The sequence below is a fragment of the Pyrus communis genome, chromosome 13 (assembly GCF_041283825.1).
Source record: "Pyrus communis isolate YQ-2024b chromosome 13, ASM4128382v1, whole genome shotgun sequence".
In the NCBI taxonomy this organism is placed as follows: Eukaryota; Viridiplantae; Streptophyta; class Magnoliopsida; order Rosales; family Rosaceae; genus Pyrus; species Pyrus communis.
In genome coordinates, this window is record NC_142577.1 from 3,133,504 (window position 1) to 3,151,242 (window position 17,739).

At 42.9% G+C, this 17,739-nt stretch overlaps 2 protein-coding genes across 10 annotated transcripts; one reads left to right on the forward strand and one right to left on the reverse strand.

The window, feature by feature from the left end:
• Positions 1-296: 296 nt before the first annotated feature.
• LOC137737457 (vacuolar protein sorting-associated protein 25) lies at positions 297-3,555 on the reverse strand. 9 transcript variants are annotated; one of them, XR_015955286.1, is made up of 4 exons: positions 2,758-3,555; positions 1,618-1,676; positions 1,407-1,451; positions 297-710 (listed from the first exon to the last, which is right to left on the reverse strand). XR_015955286.1 is itself a non-coding variant. In XM_088683490.1 (2 exons), the coding sequence occupies exon 1, from the start codon at positions 3,303-3,305 to the stop codon at positions 2,763-2,765; it is 543 nt and encodes a 180-aa protein (XP_088539616.1). In that variant the 5' UTR covers positions 3,306-3,555; the 3' UTR covers positions 297-710; positions 2,758-2,762. The 9 variants fall into 9 exon arrangements, 1 of the variants encoding a protein (XP_088539616.1); XR_015955287.1 differs by having other exon boundaries at positions 1,407-1,481; XR_015955285.1 differs by having other exon boundaries at positions 2,391-3,554.
• Positions 3,556-8,053: 4,498 nt separating this feature from the next.
• On the forward strand, positions 8,054-15,786 carry LOC148691594 (uncharacterized). Its single transcript, XM_088683585.1, is given in 1 exon segment — positions 8,054-15,786. A coding segment is annotated over 1 exon segment (6,798 nt). The 5' UTR covers positions 8,054-8,607; the 3' UTR covers positions 15,406-15,786.
• The last annotated feature ends 1,953 nt before the right edge of the window (positions 15,787-17,739 follow it).

Consider the following 17,739-nt stretch of genomic DNA (forward strand, 5'->3'; position numbering starts at 1 on the left):
TCCTTTGTGCTTATAATTTTTCATGCAAGAAAAACAAGCAAGTTGGGAAACATCTGAGTTCCTAAAAACATTTAGATGAATTTGATGAAGTACCCTTGAAACGGTTGTTTATAAAATAGAAGTCGTTAATTTGGTTGTAGTTTGATCCCTATCCTAATTAATAATTGTGTAAAGATGGCCATATTGTACATTACATAATTTGGGATTAGACTAAGCAATTGGCTCTTAAGATAGAAAGTTAAATGGGTCATCTACATAAAATGCACAAATTATAGGATCGATTTCAAGCTAGCATGTGACATTTGAAGACAAGTCATACTCAAAATCACGGAAGTTTTACATTTAAGCACATCCTTTTGTTAGACCATTTATATGTTTGTAGAGTCTTTAGAGATACGCTCCCAACTTAATATCAAGCTTATAGTTTATTGCAAAGCTGGAACGGCGCAAAAGAAAATGCCTTACAATGTGCAATTTGTTCTGCTTCAAGTTCACAAACAAAGCAATGGAGCTGCTGGGGATGAATGGTACACAAGCAAGGAATACCATCTTCTCAGCACCCTATGAAGCCTTCGGGTTGGGATCATGCAACGTGACTACACATACGGTCATCTCATTCACCTTAACCCATCCGCCAACTCTTTGCGAGGCATCTTGGCTTTTATGGTTTTGCAAGAACAAGGCAAGTTAATCACAAGCGGGACCATGTACTGCAAAGTAAAGAATTGCACGCATGAGAATTGAAATGAAAGGGTTATGTTGCGGTGCGTTTTCACATACTAAAACTGAAATCCCACAAAGGTGCATGCGAGTGTGCTAGATATCAGACACACGATGTTTAGCAGAAAACGAAGGCAACTGATCAAATATATGCAATCATGATCTCATTCTGAAAGGGCATAAGTTGACAAAATGACTCTCCAAAGACTTTGAAGTTAGAATAACTAAATATAAGAAAAGAGCTCCTTCTGCTAGACCAATGGTGCATATAAAATTATAAATCAATGTTAATGGGAACTGGTCATTCATAGCACACGGTGTGGCACCCCAGAGATTAAACAAGATTACGTAACTTCGTAGGTAAAATCCTATGATAGGAAGGTGACTTATCTTCAGCAAAGGCAGTCTAAGAATTGGCCTAAGTATCTGTAGGTCAATCTGTAAGAATTCTTCAATTCCTTGAGCTTCAAGGAGGGACCACAACTAGACTGGGCAACAAGTAGCAGTTGATAAATAAGGTTGAAATAGTAGGCTTGAGATAATTCAGTTATAACCATTAGATTAATATATTGAACCCGACACCTCGTCCTTGAAAAAATTTAAAGAATATAAATGGATTCCAACTATGTCCTTGAAGCATGTATGTTAATAGCGAGTCCATAAGAAAAGTTCAATGACCAACATACAGATCTTAAGGTGCAGGGCTTTAAAGTGAGTCTGTGTCCGCCTCTCTGTTGTAGTAGTGTAGATTAGTCCTAATACTGTTAGGAGTAGACCATGAGTCCTAGTACTATATCAGTGATTGATACAGGTAGAATACATGCTTGCAGCTAGATATGTTATTCCCTAAAAAAAAAAAAAAAAAAAAAAAAGCTAGATAATGTTTGGGAATCTTACTGGAAGATCAATGGAAGGCCTTCTTTAAACCTGACCTTTCAGTATGCTGCTGAGTCGAACTGGTATGAAACAAAAATAAGCGATGCATTTAGAAGGTTAATGAAAAGGATGCATAAAACTTCAAATGATAAAAGAAAGTCATAACTCAGGGCCCACAGGTTGATGTTTCCTGTTCTGCAAAACTTGATATTTGGATTCTCTGTCATAAAGGTCTACTTTAAACTAATCTAAATTGCAGGGACATGGATTCAAACTTGGGTGCATAGAGGGGAGCATATCTGCTCTGACCAATGTGGCTACACCCATTATTGTGGAAATGTATATGATATTAAGAATTCAACTTAGCTCTTCTTTAGTTTTAACTTTTTATCATTCTTGTAATACTTCAGAAAGTACAACGAAACGGATGCTGCATTGCCAACTCAACACTAGAGCATATGTGGTGTCAAACAGCATAAAAGCAGCATATCGTTATGCAAACAGACCAGTGGGTTTGCTGGAAAAACAATTGTAATAACAAGAAGCTGTGCAACAGTAAACAAAAGTGTGATGCGGCAAACGAAAAATATATAGAGACTTGAAACAGCACCTTAGCATGCATCTAGATTTTATATTTTCATATGCTTAGACAGCTATACATATTTATTGCTATACGCAGAAAATTACAGAAACAAGCATTCCATTTCAAGTTGCACAAGCATGCAGTTTTCTAATGCGAGCAGAAACAACACATATTTTCTCAGTTATAATTACTAGTTTTTAGACACAGGCACCTTCTCATACTGATCCTCTAAATCTGCAGGGAAGGAAACAACGCCCACCAAACAGCTGATGCAGATAAAAAGCAGAATCCAAAGTTCATGCTTTGACGCATTTATAATCGGAAAACTGATATAAAACCATAATCTACAGCAACGATAGCAAATGACCATCATTATATATTACCTATAAATAAAAGCATACCAATGTATAATGCAGCAAAGATTTAAGAGAAAAATAAGAGTGCTCAAAATCATATTCTCATTTAAATTAGGCCTCAAGCATCTGATGAACACAAGTACCAGTTCATCTAATCAAAACAAACAGCACATATTACAAATGGGGTTTTTCCTAATCCTGGATTAAGAGTCAAAAGGGTACCAAAATCAAATCGAAAACTTCACGCCTTCGTCATCCGCCGTAGTCCCCTTGAAGATTGCAAGCTTCCCCTTCTGCTCCAGCAGTTTCAAAGCCCTCATCAGAACCGTCCGATCAATCCCATGAAGCTCCGTCCCCCTAGACTCAATCCCAGATCGGATTTCCTCAACCGTCATCACACTATCCTTCAACCCATTGTCCTTGACGAAGTCTAGGACAATATTAGCCCAGTCTTGAATCCGATGCCAGAGCACAAGGCACTTCCGGCGGCCCTTATCCAGCCACTCCGCTCGGCCCTGCGCCACCAACGTCGAGAGAAAGGCTTCCCGGGCTTCGTGGGTGAGAGATCGCTCGATCGCGGGGTTTGAGAAGAGTGGAAAGTCTTGGTCTTCCAATCCGATCACGAAGATGCTATGGGTTTTGCAGTAGTCGAGGATGAGGTCATTCCATAGTTGTATCTGCTTCTTGCGGGTCTCTCTGACGGGTTGGAGTGTGAAGTATGGAGGGTAATTGAAGAATTGGGGAAGCTTGAAATCTCCCAATTTCTGCATCTGATACTCTCTTGGCGGCGATCGGAGGGCGGAAGCTTGACTGTGGCGAAGGACGGTCAGAGTGGGTGGTTTACTGGTAGAGGAGATGATAGGGTCCGGTTTACTGGTGAAGGAGATGATAAGGTCCAATTTGATCTTAACCTGTAGCTAGCATTCAACAATGGAAGACGGAGTCACGTAATGAAGAGGAAGAAGGAGCAGAGCTCCAGCCGCCAGCGTGTATTTTTGTATTATATTTTGTTTAATAAAAGGGAAATATCTAGAAATAGGATAATTCCTTGATCTTAGGACATTTCGATTATGCATATGCCATGCATAAAAATGGCAGAAATATGATTTTTTTTTTCTACACTTTGAAATGATTAAATTGTCCTCCCATATAAATGGGTTATCTAGAAATTTCAGCACACATTTCTCATTTTGTAGAGAAAAATAGAGAGAGAGGAGAGAGAAAATCTCTCTCGCCCGATTCCAGTTCAAAGAACCCTAACCCACCCAACTTCTTCACCTAAGGGCTCTCTTTCTAACCCACCCATCTTCTTCATCCAAGCTCTCTCTCTAACCCACTCATCTTCTTCATTGAAGCTCTCTCTCTCTCTCTCCCCACCCAAGTAATCGACCTCACAACTCCCAAATCCACAAATTTGAACTTGCAAAATTTGTTCGAGTTCGATTCAAAGCCTCTAGTCAATGGCGAGTACTTAGAATTCAATTGAAAACCTCAAATTCTGAAGCAAACGGATCCAAAACCCGCGACCCTGACCTTGGATCCAGTTTGCAAGCTCAGACTAGGCCACCGCAAAGTCAATTACGGTTCAAAAAGAGATTTTGAAACCCAAAATCCCACAAAAAAAATCAAATCCTTCACTCTCAGAAAACTATATTTGCCATGGCCGTTGCCTATCAAGCTCTCCAACTTTGTCTTCCGACGAGGGCCCAGGCGGATCAGAGGTGAATCAAACGACGGCGAGACAGTGGTGATGATTCTAAGGTCTTGTTCGAATGAGATGACGACGAGAGATTGGGTTTTCCGGTTAAGGTTCCGGGCGATGAGAGTGTGGTGGTGGTCTGGTGGTGATCTCGCCAAAGTTGGTGATTATAACTAGTGGTAACTCTCAGTGTTCGTGAGAACAGAGGGCAGATAAAGGACGCGAAGCGAATCAAAGGAAGGGGAGGTCTTAGCAATCCCATGGCTATTGGGGGGTCTCGTTAAGAACTCTTAGCGAAGGAGTTTGTTCGTGCGAGTCCCCTTTAGTCCCATTAAACATAATCTCAGTATTGAACAAATAGAGGACTAGACTAATAGTTAGTCCAATCTAGTCCTATGATGCTTAGTGAGGACAAACAAATGCCCCCTTATAGTACTCTTGTGGAACTAGATATGTTGAGAGGCTATTATCACTCTGCTGAACTACTAGGACTGATTTTAAAATACATATTCAAAGAGAAGAAGAAACACTGTCGGGGAGTCTGACAAAGGTCGTTGGTTATGAGAAGGGTGATGGAATCGGCGACATGCGGGTCAATTTCCTAATTTCAATTTTTACCTTTTCATTTATAGGTTTTGTGAATTGGGTTTGCATAATTTTTCTTTTTGATTGATGGATTTTTGGAGTTAAAGTGATTGATTTGGTGTTTCTTGGAGGAGACCCAAATCATTCCATTTTTATTTTTTTATCATTTTTCTAATTTATATGTGGGTTTTCATTCTTTTGTCTTCTCCCTCCCTCTGTTCCCTCTCTTGATCCAAATTTACAAGCACTAAAATAGGGTTTGGCCTTGGTTGCAATTAAATGACAAAACGTATTAAAGGTTAGTTGCCTTTTGGTTTTGAGACAAATTTGAGGAAAAAGAGAGAAATCAGAGTGGAAAGAAGGAAGAGAAAAGGATATGGACGAAATTGTTTAGCGTACTTGTTCGCTCTCTTCATATTAAGCTCGCTCATACACTGTATGTACATGACATGCACATGTTATGCTCATAGATCTGATCTCAACCCATCGCTCACAGCTCTCTCTTCGAAATCAGAAAAATGACTCTAAACTTTATATGAAGAATCGAAGATTCATTAATTTGAATTTGGTATCAAATATTTCAAGGATTTGAAAATTGCAGTTTGAATGGGCATGAAAGAACCCAACTGAATCAAAGGAAATTGTTTTAGGAACTCGTTCGTTTTTTTTTTTCGCATTTGTAGGGCCTGCCTCTGAATCAAAGAAAAAAGTAGTAAACTATGCTAATGCAAAGAGTATTAAAGATGTAAATATGCACCATATACACTATATGCACACCACATGCACATAATATGTACAATACATGCACATGATACGCACAGAATGGGAGAAACTTTAACGTCAACATATTGGTATAGTGGATACAATGAAAACATAATTGTTACGTATATAAGGTTACAGTGACAATTTGAAAAGTCTTGTTACGTAGATCGACCACCGCTTAACCGTACACATGGAAAACATGATACTCATTGTCGTTATTTTATGGACACGCATGACCCTTAACGTCCTCTAAGATTCTTCTTAATTTTGTTTTTCACCAAGGCCAACTAGGTTGTGGTCATACTCGCTAAATTCTAGGGCACAATAGACGTGCATCATAACTAGTGAACATTCCTGCTTCTCATATTAAGATGTAGCCATGCATACCGCATGCACATCATGGAAAAAATTTCACAAATTTCTGCAAATTGAACACTTGAACCAGAAATTGTTCTATCCCAGTTTTATAGCACATCAAAACTTGAAATTTATTCCATAACCCATAGGCCTAAACATGAAACACAAATCCTGATTTAACTTCTAAGTATTATTTCATCTTACAAACAACTCATTTATTCCATAAATCATTGATGAAGGAACTTGTGATGACTTGGGCTGACGAAACACGGTGGTTATGTTAGAGACAACATTGCACTTGCCCCATCTTATATCTAATGTTAAAATAGACTTTTCGTGTTAACAAACTCTTTTTTGGGTAAAACTCAGTTTACTACCTTGAAATTTCTTAATTTTAAACATTTCAGTACATTTCAACATTTAAATACCAAATGGGATGAAAAAAACTTGATGTATGAAATGTTAAAAATCAAGAAACTTTAGGGTTGTAAACTGAGATTTACCCAAAAAGAATTTGCTAAATACATTAAAAGTCTATTTCTACATCAAATTTCATTAAATCTTAATATTAAAAGAAGAAAGATATACAAACATTACTTAAACATTGCACATCTTGCATTTTTAGATTTAAATATACTAATGAAGTTTAAATAATCTAATTTTAACCATTTATTTTTTCAATTTATGAAATAGTTAATCCATTAAATCTAAAGATTCGATCAACTTTAATTTTGAAAAACTTCTTTTTGCAGAGGCAACTGTAACTGGTATGGTTAAAAAAATTCTATAAGCAATCCATGCATTCTAGAAACAACCATCCATTTGATTAAGATATTTCAACACTTCCATTGCCCCAATTTAGTTCCTCGGTGGTGGCTGCGGAGGTGTAGTGGTGGTGGACATGGTGAGGCGGTGGTGGTGGTGTTGATGTGGTGATGGTGAAACAATGGAGGTGGCCATGGGGGCAAGGCAGATCACAATGGAGGATATGGTGGTGGGAGATGTTGGTGTCAGAGATTGTGGATGTCGTGGTGGTGATGGTGAGTCGGTAGAGTATGTTGTTGTGTTGGTGATGGAGGTGGTGGTGATGACAGTTGTAGACATCAAAATTTCGGTGAAATGAATGTTGACCAAAAATTAAAATTTCAACGCTCACATATCACATAAATTTTACATGTAGCGTGTGACTCAACGAAAAATCGAAATAAATTGGAAAAGTCATCAAATAGGACACGTGTCAATACCTGGCAGAAATTATTTATTTCATCTGATTATTTAAATCCAAAAATCAAGTTTTGGAATTCTATAAATAGGAAGCCAACGCATTCATTTTGGGAGGAAGGAAGAAAGAAAAAAAAGAAGGAAGAAAGAAAGAAAGGAAGAAAGGAAGAAGCCTTGAAACTCTAAAGCTCTCAAGCAAATCCCGAAGAATCAAGAAAGCACTCTTCGTTCATCGTTCATCATCCATCAACCTTCAAGATCAAGCCCCAACGGCCCTTGAAGAACTTCCACCAACTCAAGATCAAGCCCCGACGGCCCTTGAAGAAAGTGTTCATCGTTCATCATCCGTTCATCCTAAGATCAAGCCCCAACGACCCTTTGGATCAACAACCTCAACAAATCCACACATCCAATCGTTCTTCAAGATTAAGCCCAAAAGCCCTTGAAGATCCGCTCATCCAACCAACTCAAGATCAAGCCCCGACGGCCCTTGAAAAACTCCCACCAACTCAAGATCAAGCCCCGACGGCCCCTTGAAGAAAGTGTTCATCATTCATCATCCGTTCATCCTAAGATCAAGCCCCAACGGCCCTTTGGATCAACAACCTCAACAAACTCATACACCCATTCTTCAAGATCAAGCCTAACGCCCCTTGAAGATTCATTCATCAACTGTTCATCCTCAGATCAAGCCCCCGACGGCCCTTTGGATCAGCAACTCATCCACAAACCTACACCCTACGAAGATAGAATCAGAGGACCAAATTACAAAGAGATTGTAACCTCAAAATCATTAATACAAAAATATATATTTTGTACACGTATTCTTGTCTCTTGTTTCAGGAATTTTTCGTGTTTACAAATTTGGCACGCCCAGTGGGACTATCTCTATCCTCAAATCATCAAAAAACGCAAATGGCATCAAGAAAGGATCAACCTGTTCCTGCAATCAAAGCAAAGAACAAGAACATCATCGCCGCAAGTGGTGATATTTCGGGCATCATAACCCGAAGTAAGGCAAGAGATCTTTTTGCCGCGGCTTCTACCCCTGCATTAACTCTGTCAAAGGAACAAGAGCACCTGAGGTACGAGCCTGTGATCACCCTAGCCTCGCTAAGGGCATCAAGGGGGGAAAGCCCGAGGAAATACTCAGAGTCCCTACTCTCCGACGCTGATTCGAGCGGCAGTACAACCATGCAAGTCATGACCACTGGAGCAACTTCAATCGAGGAGCAGCTAGCTCAGATGAATGAAGCAATCGCAAAGCTCACACGAACTGTGGAAGAGAAGGACTTGCAGATTGCCGCACTTGTCAACCAACTAGATGCGTTGCCCGACGTAAAGTCGACCCAATTGTTGGCCTATTAAAGAAAGAAGGCGACGAAGAAGAGGAGCCTCCAGCAGAGAAAGTCGAAGAGAAGCTGAAACTAGACCAAGCAACGGCGTCCATGGGATCTCTCTCTATCCAGCAACTACAGGAGATGATTGCAAGCACTATCAAGACACAGTACGAAGGAAGCTCGCATGACTCCGTACTGTACTCAAAGCCTTACTCCAAGAAGATTGATGCTTTGAAGATGCCAAGGGGTTATCAGCCCCCAAAATTCATGCAGTTCGATGGAAAAGGCAACCCGAAGCAACATGTCGCCCATTTCATTGAAACTTGCAACAATGCTGGGACAGAGGGAGACTACCTCGTCAAACAGTTCGTGCGTTCGCTGAAAAGTAACGCTTTTGACTGGTACACTGACCTCGAACCTGAGTCTATCAACAGTTGGGACCAGCTAGAAAGGGAATTCCTCAACCGTTTCTACAGCACTCGTCGTACTGTAAGCATGCTAGAGCTGACCAGTACGAAACAGTGGAGAGATGAACCTGTCGTCAACTACATAAATAGATGGCGCTCCTTAAGTCTGGATTGCAAAGATCGGCTTTCTGAAACCTCTGCCATTGAGATGTGCGTTCAAGGCATGCACTGGGGGTTACATTATATCCTCCAAGGCATAAAACCCAGAACATTCGAAGAGCTAGCAACTCGTTCCCACGACATGGAGCTGAGTATCGCTAATCACGGGAAAAAGGAGCCGATTACTAACTTCAATAAGGATAAAGTATTCGCCCCAAATGTAGACAAGACCGGGAAGAAGCCCGCTAAGGAAGCTTTCACCGTCAACACTATCCCCATCAAGACCTCCTCAGCGCCCATCAAGACCTCCTCAGCGCCCATCAAGATCTCCTCCAAGAAGAAAGCGAAGGAGATAAAGACAAGTGAGCCTCCTCGCACCCAAGACAGATACAAGAACACCTTGAGAGAGTTGGAACAGAAAACGTACCCGTTTCTTGACTCTGACATGGCTGCCATGTTAGATGACTTGCTGGAAAAAAAGGTGATTGAACTACCTGAATGCAAGCGTCCTGAAGAAATGAATCGCACAAACGATCCTAGGTACTGCAAGTACCATCGTATTGTGAGCCATCCTGTTGGCAAGTGCTTCGTTCTTAAAGAACTCATCATGAAGCTAGCACAACAAGGGCAAATTGAGCTCGATCTTGAGGAAACGGCCGCAACGCATACCACCACAATTGCGTTTGGATCGTTTAATCCTGTGCCTCTCCAAACGACACCTGACCGTTCCCGTGAATGCTCAAGTTGCACGGCACCCCCTACACAACCATCACTGGAGAGAAGCGACCAAGATGCACATGCTGATGATGAAGAAGGATGGATTTTGGTAACCTACAAAAAGACAAGGAAACCAAGACCACGAGTCATACAGCCAAATGTGGAACAAAGAAGAAATCACCACGGCCGCAACAATACGAAGTCTAAAAGAAACATAAAGCATAATAAAACAACATATGCTAGGGAACCTATGGAGCAGGAGCCACGCGTTCCCGTTTCCTTGCGTGAGTACTTCCCGAATGACTTTTTGCAACAGTGCACTACCATGGCCTGTCACATGGTTGAAATAGAAATAGAAGAGCCCTTAAAAGGCAAAGCTATCGCCACTGAGGTAGAAAGGACCCTCACACCTGAAGAAGGTCTGCCAACACACTTTAGCATCGAGGAAGCGCTACCGTTGCCAAAAAAGATACGAAGAGCACTAGCAGCAGTCCTGGCAGGTCCCGGCGACCACGAAGTGCGAGAAAGTAACGACGAAGGCTCGAAGCTTCAGCCACATGAATGTGCCACATGTTGTGCCACCCATGACGTAATTAACTTCACTGACGAAGACCTACTGCTGGGATCAAAGCCTCACAACCGTCCTCTCTTCATCTCAGGGTACGTAAGGGAATACAAAGTCAACCGCATGCTTGTGGATGGTGGGTCGACCATAAACATCATGCCAAAATCAACAATGACCATAATCGGCATCAAGGTGAATGAACTATCCCTGAGCCGTCTGCTGATCCAGGGTTTTAACCAAGGAGGACAAAGGGCGATGGGCATGATCCGAGTAGAGATGACCATTGGTGAGCTCAAATCAAGCACGATATTCCACGTGATTGATGCAAGAACTTCCTACAGCTTGCTCTTAGGAAGACCTTAGATCCACGCAAATGGGGTAGTGTCGTCTACCCTTCACCAATGCCTAAAATTTTACCGAGAAGGGGTGAAGGTGATCCAAGGTGATACCAAGCCATTCACCGAAGTCGAATCACACTTTGCAGACGCCAAGTTCTACATGGATGAAGACATGGTACCCGAAGCCCTGCCGGAAGATATCAGATCCACGGGCAAAGCAGCACCTACAAAGCAGGAGTGGCAAGTCATGCCTAAAAAGCAAAAAGAGCAGACTGTGCCATCTTCAAGCAAAGACGATGACGAGTTTGCTAAACCTGCAACAACCAAAGGGAGTAGGACGCCGTCAGAAGGACCGAACGCACCCATATTTCGATATATCCCGATGTCAAGAAGAAAGAATGGTCAATCTCCATTCGAAACTGAAACAAGAAAAGCCGACACACAGTGGCACGCGAATAATGTGAAGTTGCTCAAGACAAATGCAGTTTTACCTTTGACACAGCTAGGGGGTGCTAAGGTCGCAAGACTACCACAAGGCTTCATAAAAGCTCTACCAAAGAAGGTGGAATCAAGCTTTCTTCCAACCAAAAGGACCGAGGAAGGTTTCGACCCTAACGCCTACAAACTCATGTCAAAGGCCAGGTACGACTTCACTTCTTCTGTGGTAGCTGGAAAGAAGGTTTCAAACACCGTCAATGACGAAGAACGTAACCTTACCAAAACTCAAAAGAAGTTGAAGGAGCATGGTTACGGAGTTGACAACAACAAAGCTGGACTTGGTTTCACACCAAATGCACCTGTGATGATTTCAAACAAAGCAAAAAACACTAGCGCTCAACACATCAGCGTGAGCATTGAACAAGACCAAGAAGAGCCTAAACCCTCCCCTCGGACGTCGGTCTTCGATAGGATGAGCCATTCAAGCTCCAGAACTTCAGTGTTTAATCGCATTGGTGGTCAAGACCAAACCTCTGTCTTCAAGAGACTTAACGCGCCAACATCCCAAAACTCTGTTTTTGAACGGTTGTTAAAGCTTAAGAAACAAAGCAGCACAGTTATCTCTCCTCTGCGACGATCAGCTTCAGAAAAATTTGAAGATAATGAGAAGCCTTTTGGAAAGAGGAAGACAACACCAAAGGAAGAAAAGCTCGATGGGTTAGGAGAAAAAGATGACGTTCGAAGCTTGATTCCTTCAAGGATGAAGCGCCAAGCAATCTTGGAGGTCGACACAAAGGGACCACTGAAAGTGAGAAGGCGTACTATCATCCACACCAGACAATCCTTATGCCAACAAGCTCGAGAAGACAGCACTGAAGAGGAGATCCAAGATGTTTTCCACATCACGGTTCAAGAAGGTAAAGAAGACGAAATCCCCGAGGAAGATGTCACTGCTGCACCACCACAGCTCGAAGACGGGGGGCAAGCCACGGTCGATGATCTCAAGGAACTCAACTTAGGTACAAGCAAGGAACCAAAGCCTATCTTCGTAAGTGCATTATTAAGTACAGATGAGATAGAGGAGTATTATCAGCTGTTGTTAGAGTACAAAGACGTCTTTGCCTGGACCTACAAAGAAATGCCCGGCCTGGACCCTATCATCGCTGTTCATCATCTTGCGGTCAGGCCTGGAACACGACCGATAAAGCAAACTCAAAGACGCTATCGATCTGAGCTTATCCCACAAATCGAGGTCGAGATCGACAAGCTAATCGAAGCAGGCTTTATTCGAGAAGTGCAATACCCCAAGTGGATCTCCAACATCGTCATTGTCCTTAAGAAATCAGGACAAATACGTGTTTGCGTAGACTTCCGGGACCTCAACGATGCTTGCCTAAAGGACGACTTCCCCTTGCCAATCATTGAAATCATGGTGGATGCAACCACTGGCCATGAGGCATTATCATTCATGGATGGCTCTTCTGGGTACAATCAAATTCGCATGGCCCTCGAAGACGAGGAACTAACAGCCTTTCGTACTCCAAAAGGTATTTATTGCTACAAGGTGATGCCCTTTGGTCTAAAGAACGCTGGAGCTACGTATCAACGCGCAATGCAGAAAATCTTCAATGACATGCTACACAAAAACGTAGAATGTTACGTAGATGATGTGGTGGTTAAGACGAAGAAAAGATCAGACCACTTGAAGGATCTGCGAATAGTGTTCGAAAGGCTGCGAAAATACAACCTCAAGATGAACCCGTTAAAGTGTGCGTTTGGCGTCACCTCTGGAAAATTCCTCAGCTTCATCGTCAAGCACCGTGGTATTGAAGTAGACCAATCAAAGATCAAGGCCATTCAAAGCATGCCCGAGCCAAGAAACCTGCACGAGCTGAAAAGTCTACAAGGACGGCTAGCCTTCATTAGACGCTTCATCTCCAACCTCGCAGGGCGTTGTCAACCGTTTAGTCGCCTTATGAAGAAAGATGTCCCATTCGTATGGGACAAAGCGTGCCATAATGCTTTTGAAAGCATAAAGAAATATTTGTCAAGTCCACCTGTCCTGGGGGCACCTGTGCCCGGGAAACCACTCATATTGTATATTGCTGCTCAGGAAAATTCAATCGGAGCACTCTTGGCGCAAGAGAATGAATCCCAAAAAGAAGGAGCACTTTACTACCTCAGTCGGACTCTCACCGGCGCTGAGTTGAACTATTCCCCAATAGAAAAGATGTGCCTCGCTTTGGTGTTTGCCATTCAGAAACTCAGACATTACATGCATGCTTACACCATCCACTTGGTTGCTAAAGCCGACCCTGTCAAATACGTTATGTCTAAGCCAGTCTTGACGGGGCGACTCGCTAAATGGGCTTTGCTTCTTAATCAATATGAGATCATCTACGTCTCAGCTAAAGCCGTCAAGGGACAAGCGCTAGCAGACTTCCTTGCCGATCATCCAATCCCGGCTGATTGGAAAATCTCAGACGACTTGCCTGACGAAGAGGTGTTCTACATCAATATTTTCTCGACATGGACGATGTTCTTCGATGGATCCGCACGAGCAGACGGAGCGGGGGCAGGAGTAGTATTCATGACGCCACAAAGGCAAATACTACCTTACTCCTTCCAACTGAATGAGCTATGCTCCAACAATGTTGCTGAGTACCAAGCATTGATAATCGGGCTCCAAATGGCGATCAACATGGGAGTCACAGCTCTTGAGGTGTATGGCGATTCCAAGCTCATAATCAATCAACTCTTAACTGAATATGAGGTGAGGAAAGATGATATCGTCCCATACTTCCGGCTAGCGACCCAACTGCTACAAAAGTTCAAAGCTGTGACACTAGAACATGTGCCAAGAAAGGAAAATCAAATGGCAGACGCTCTCGCCAATCTAGCCTCGAGTATGACACTAGGAAAAGATGAAGTTGCAGACGTGCCAGTTTGCCAAAGGTGGGTGATTCCGCTCGTTAATGAAATGTCACTAGATGATACAAATGTCATCTCAGTACTTCCAGTTGATGCTGAAGAGTGGAGACAGCCGCTGATCGACTACTTAGAGCACGGAAAGCTTCCAGATGATCTTAGACATCGTTCCGAAATACGTCGACGAGCACCTCGCTTCCTTTACTACAAAGGAACACTCTACCGACGCTCATTTGAAGGAGTGCTCCTGAGATGCCTAGGTGAGGAAGAAGTTAATCAAGCCATGGAAGAAGCACATTCAGGTGTGTGTGGGGCACATCAGTCTGGACCAAAGCTACATTTCCGGCTTAAAAGAATGGGTTACTACTGGCCAAGTATGGTGAAGGACTGCCTGGAACACGCCAAAAGGTGCCAAGCTTGCCAATTCCACGCCAACTTCATACATCAACCACCTGAACCATTACACCCTACAGTTGCTTCATGGCCGTTCGACGCATGGGGATTGGACGTTGTAAGACCAATTACGCCAAAGTCATCTGCAGGGGAAGCTTACATCCTAGCTGCAACAGATTACTTCTCCAAGTGGGCTAAAGCCATACCTTTAAGGGAAGTAAAAAAGGAAACTGTTGTTCGTTTCATCAAGGAGCATATCATCCACCAATATGGGGTGCCTCGCTACATTATCACTGACAACGGAAAGCAGTTCTCCAACCGACTCGTGGACGAGCTTTGCGACAAATACAAGTTCAAGCAGCACAAGTCTTCCATGTATCATGCTCTGGCCAACGGCCTGTCAGAGGCATTCAACAAGACGTTGTGCAACCTCCTGAAAAAGGTAATCGGCCGAACAAAGAGAGACTGGCATGAAAGAATAAGTGAAGCACTTTGGGCATATAGGACTACACATAGGACTCCTACCCGAGCTACACCTTATTCTCTTGTATATGGCGTAGAAGCTGTTCTACCGCTCGAAAGTCAAATCCCCTCACTAAGGATGGCTATACAAGAAGGCTTGACTGATGAAGAAAATGCAAAGTTGCGCCTTCAGGAGTTGGAAGCGCTGGATGAGAGAAGGATCGAAGCTCAACAACACTTGGAATGCTACCAAGCACGGTTATCCAAGGCATTCAACAAGAAAATCCGCCCAAGGTCTTTCCAAGCCGGAGATCTCGTGCTGGCATTGCGTAGGCCCATCATTACAACTCATAAGACAAAAAGCAAGTTTACATCAAAGTGGGATGGACCCTACGTGATACAAGAGATCTACACCAATGGCGTCTACTTAATCATGGCAGAAGACGGGTTGAAGATCGGCCCCATCAACGGCAGATTTTTGAAGCGCTACTACCCCTAAAGCAAACGCACCACGCTCCTGGCCCGCAAGAGCATAAACTGTGTACGGCAAAATCATCATTAAAACCATCACTCATTTGAACTACGTCATGACTTGATCCCTCCTCAACCAAGGGTACGTAGGCAACTTGAAACTTCAAAACTTCAAGTACAGTCACATCAAAAAAAAAAAAAAAAAAAAAAAAACACTTTGAAGAATAAAGAGCAAACTCAAGAAAGCAAACATTTTATTTCTTTAAAGGAAAAAGTCTGATTACAAAAGAAAAAGGGCAGAAGACACTACTTGAAAACTATGTCCCTAAAACTAAGAAGGCAGTCTTTAAGCAAGCCTTCCAAAGCCTTCAAAGTCTCTACCTCGGTGAGAGACAGGATGGGCAACTCTATAGCCATGTCTTTCTCTTGTTCTAGGCGTGAAATCTCCTCTTGGCATTGAGAAAGTGTAGCTCCCTGCTCCTCGAGAACACTTTCAAGTTTTGATGCCTCGATGCCCAGCTGTTCTTGTTCTCGCATCAACATATCTAGACGTACCCGGACTGAAGCTAAAGAAGTCTCTGTAGATTGATAATCTCCCGAAGCAGCTTGCTGAGAAGACCGGGCTTGGGTTAGTGACAAGTCTATTGCAGCAAGTTGGTGAGCTCTAACATCTGGACTCAACTTCTTCAAGGAAATAACACGCAAGGAAGAATACTCAGTTGAGGCGGCCATAATTTCAGCAATCTTGATCTTTAAGGATGAAGAATCAATGTTAAGATTGTCAATTGCAGAAATAAGTTTCGACAAGTCTTCCTTAAGTAACGCAAGGTCCTCCAACGGGCATTTCGAAATCCTCCCCTCAATATGGCTCTTGATATCCATTGCCGCACGAAGATTGATGCGATGAATAAGCTGCTCAGTACCACTGAGGTTTGGCCCTCTCAGAGAGATCTCAGAGCTAGCTGGCAAAGGTATAGAATGCATGACGGGATCTTGCATGCCTCCACCTACACACGGCAAACTTGGGAAACTTGACAAACTTGGAATAAGCTCTGTACCTGGTGGATCCCCAATTTCCTCGCCTGTAGGTAGGTCACCCCCAAATAGCATCTCCGCATAAGAATAAATACCTGTGGTTACCAAGTCAAAAGAACAAGAAGGCCCAACCTAAAGAAAACAAAGAAAGTTGTTAGAAACAAAAGCTAGAACAATGAAAGCTGAAGAAGTCATAAGAGAGAAGAAGATGCATACGTCTTTCTCAAATGACACACTGCCATCGAGTTGAGGGAGCCTAAACACTTCTTTCTTCTTATGACGAAAATTGACATTGCTATCGGCCTGAGCGCCTTCAAGACGTCGCTTGTTTAAAACTTGTTGACCCTGCCGCAAAACAAGTCCATCTTCGTGCGAATCGGCTTCATCACCAGCCTCTTCAGATACATCCAGATGTTGAGAAGACAAGCGTGGGCGTTGAGGGGCTAAAACCACTGGTTTATCTTGCAAAGTAGCAGCACTCGCGCAATCAAAAGATATCAGTTGTGCAGGAACCACAGAGCACCCCTCCTTCAATACATTAAGGTGTGAATGAGAAGAATTGGTACCACTTGCCATCCCCAAATTCTCATAATATACCTTTGACCACCAACTTACGTAAGCACGGGTTACTGGACTACTCTTGAACTCGTCTTTGGCCGGAAGGGTGATAGAAGCATTTGTACATGCACGGGTACAAGACTCCCAATGCATATACACGGCTTGCAAGGAGTCTAATTGGTTTTTTTCCTTCAGCTTGCCTGGCACATGTTGGACAAAACCAAATTGCCTGCTGAAACGGTGGGGACTATACGGTTGAACAATGCATCGATCTTCTTGCCGCAAAGAAACATACCCTGAGCGAAGACTTATAAGGTAAGATAAGTCTGAGAAGCGAAGATGCGAATCGTCCATGATGTCTCGCCGTACTGAGCCAACTCTCGCCAGATAGTCCATCTTCAAGCCTTTGCAGCTTCTAAACAGTGCTTGCGCCTGGGAATCATCGAGGCTCTTCGAAGAAAGCACGCCAGAATACTTCGTCATCAAAGGCCCTGACTTGTTTAGAGTTGAAGAAAAAAAATGAGTGCCGAAGTACTCACCCAACCAACCATACACATAGTGGTAGGGAAGAACCGCAGCACGATCTGCAGTGTTTGCCGAGTTCGAAACAACACTCAAGCCGTTATAAATATTGGCCAAAACCGGGATAGCAAGACTGAAAGATTCACCTGTAGCCATCTTGCTAGCAACTTTGAAAACCCCAGGACGAACAAAGTTGACGTCGCCGATTGGAAAAACAAACTTACAAAGCCAACAAGCTAAGAAAACA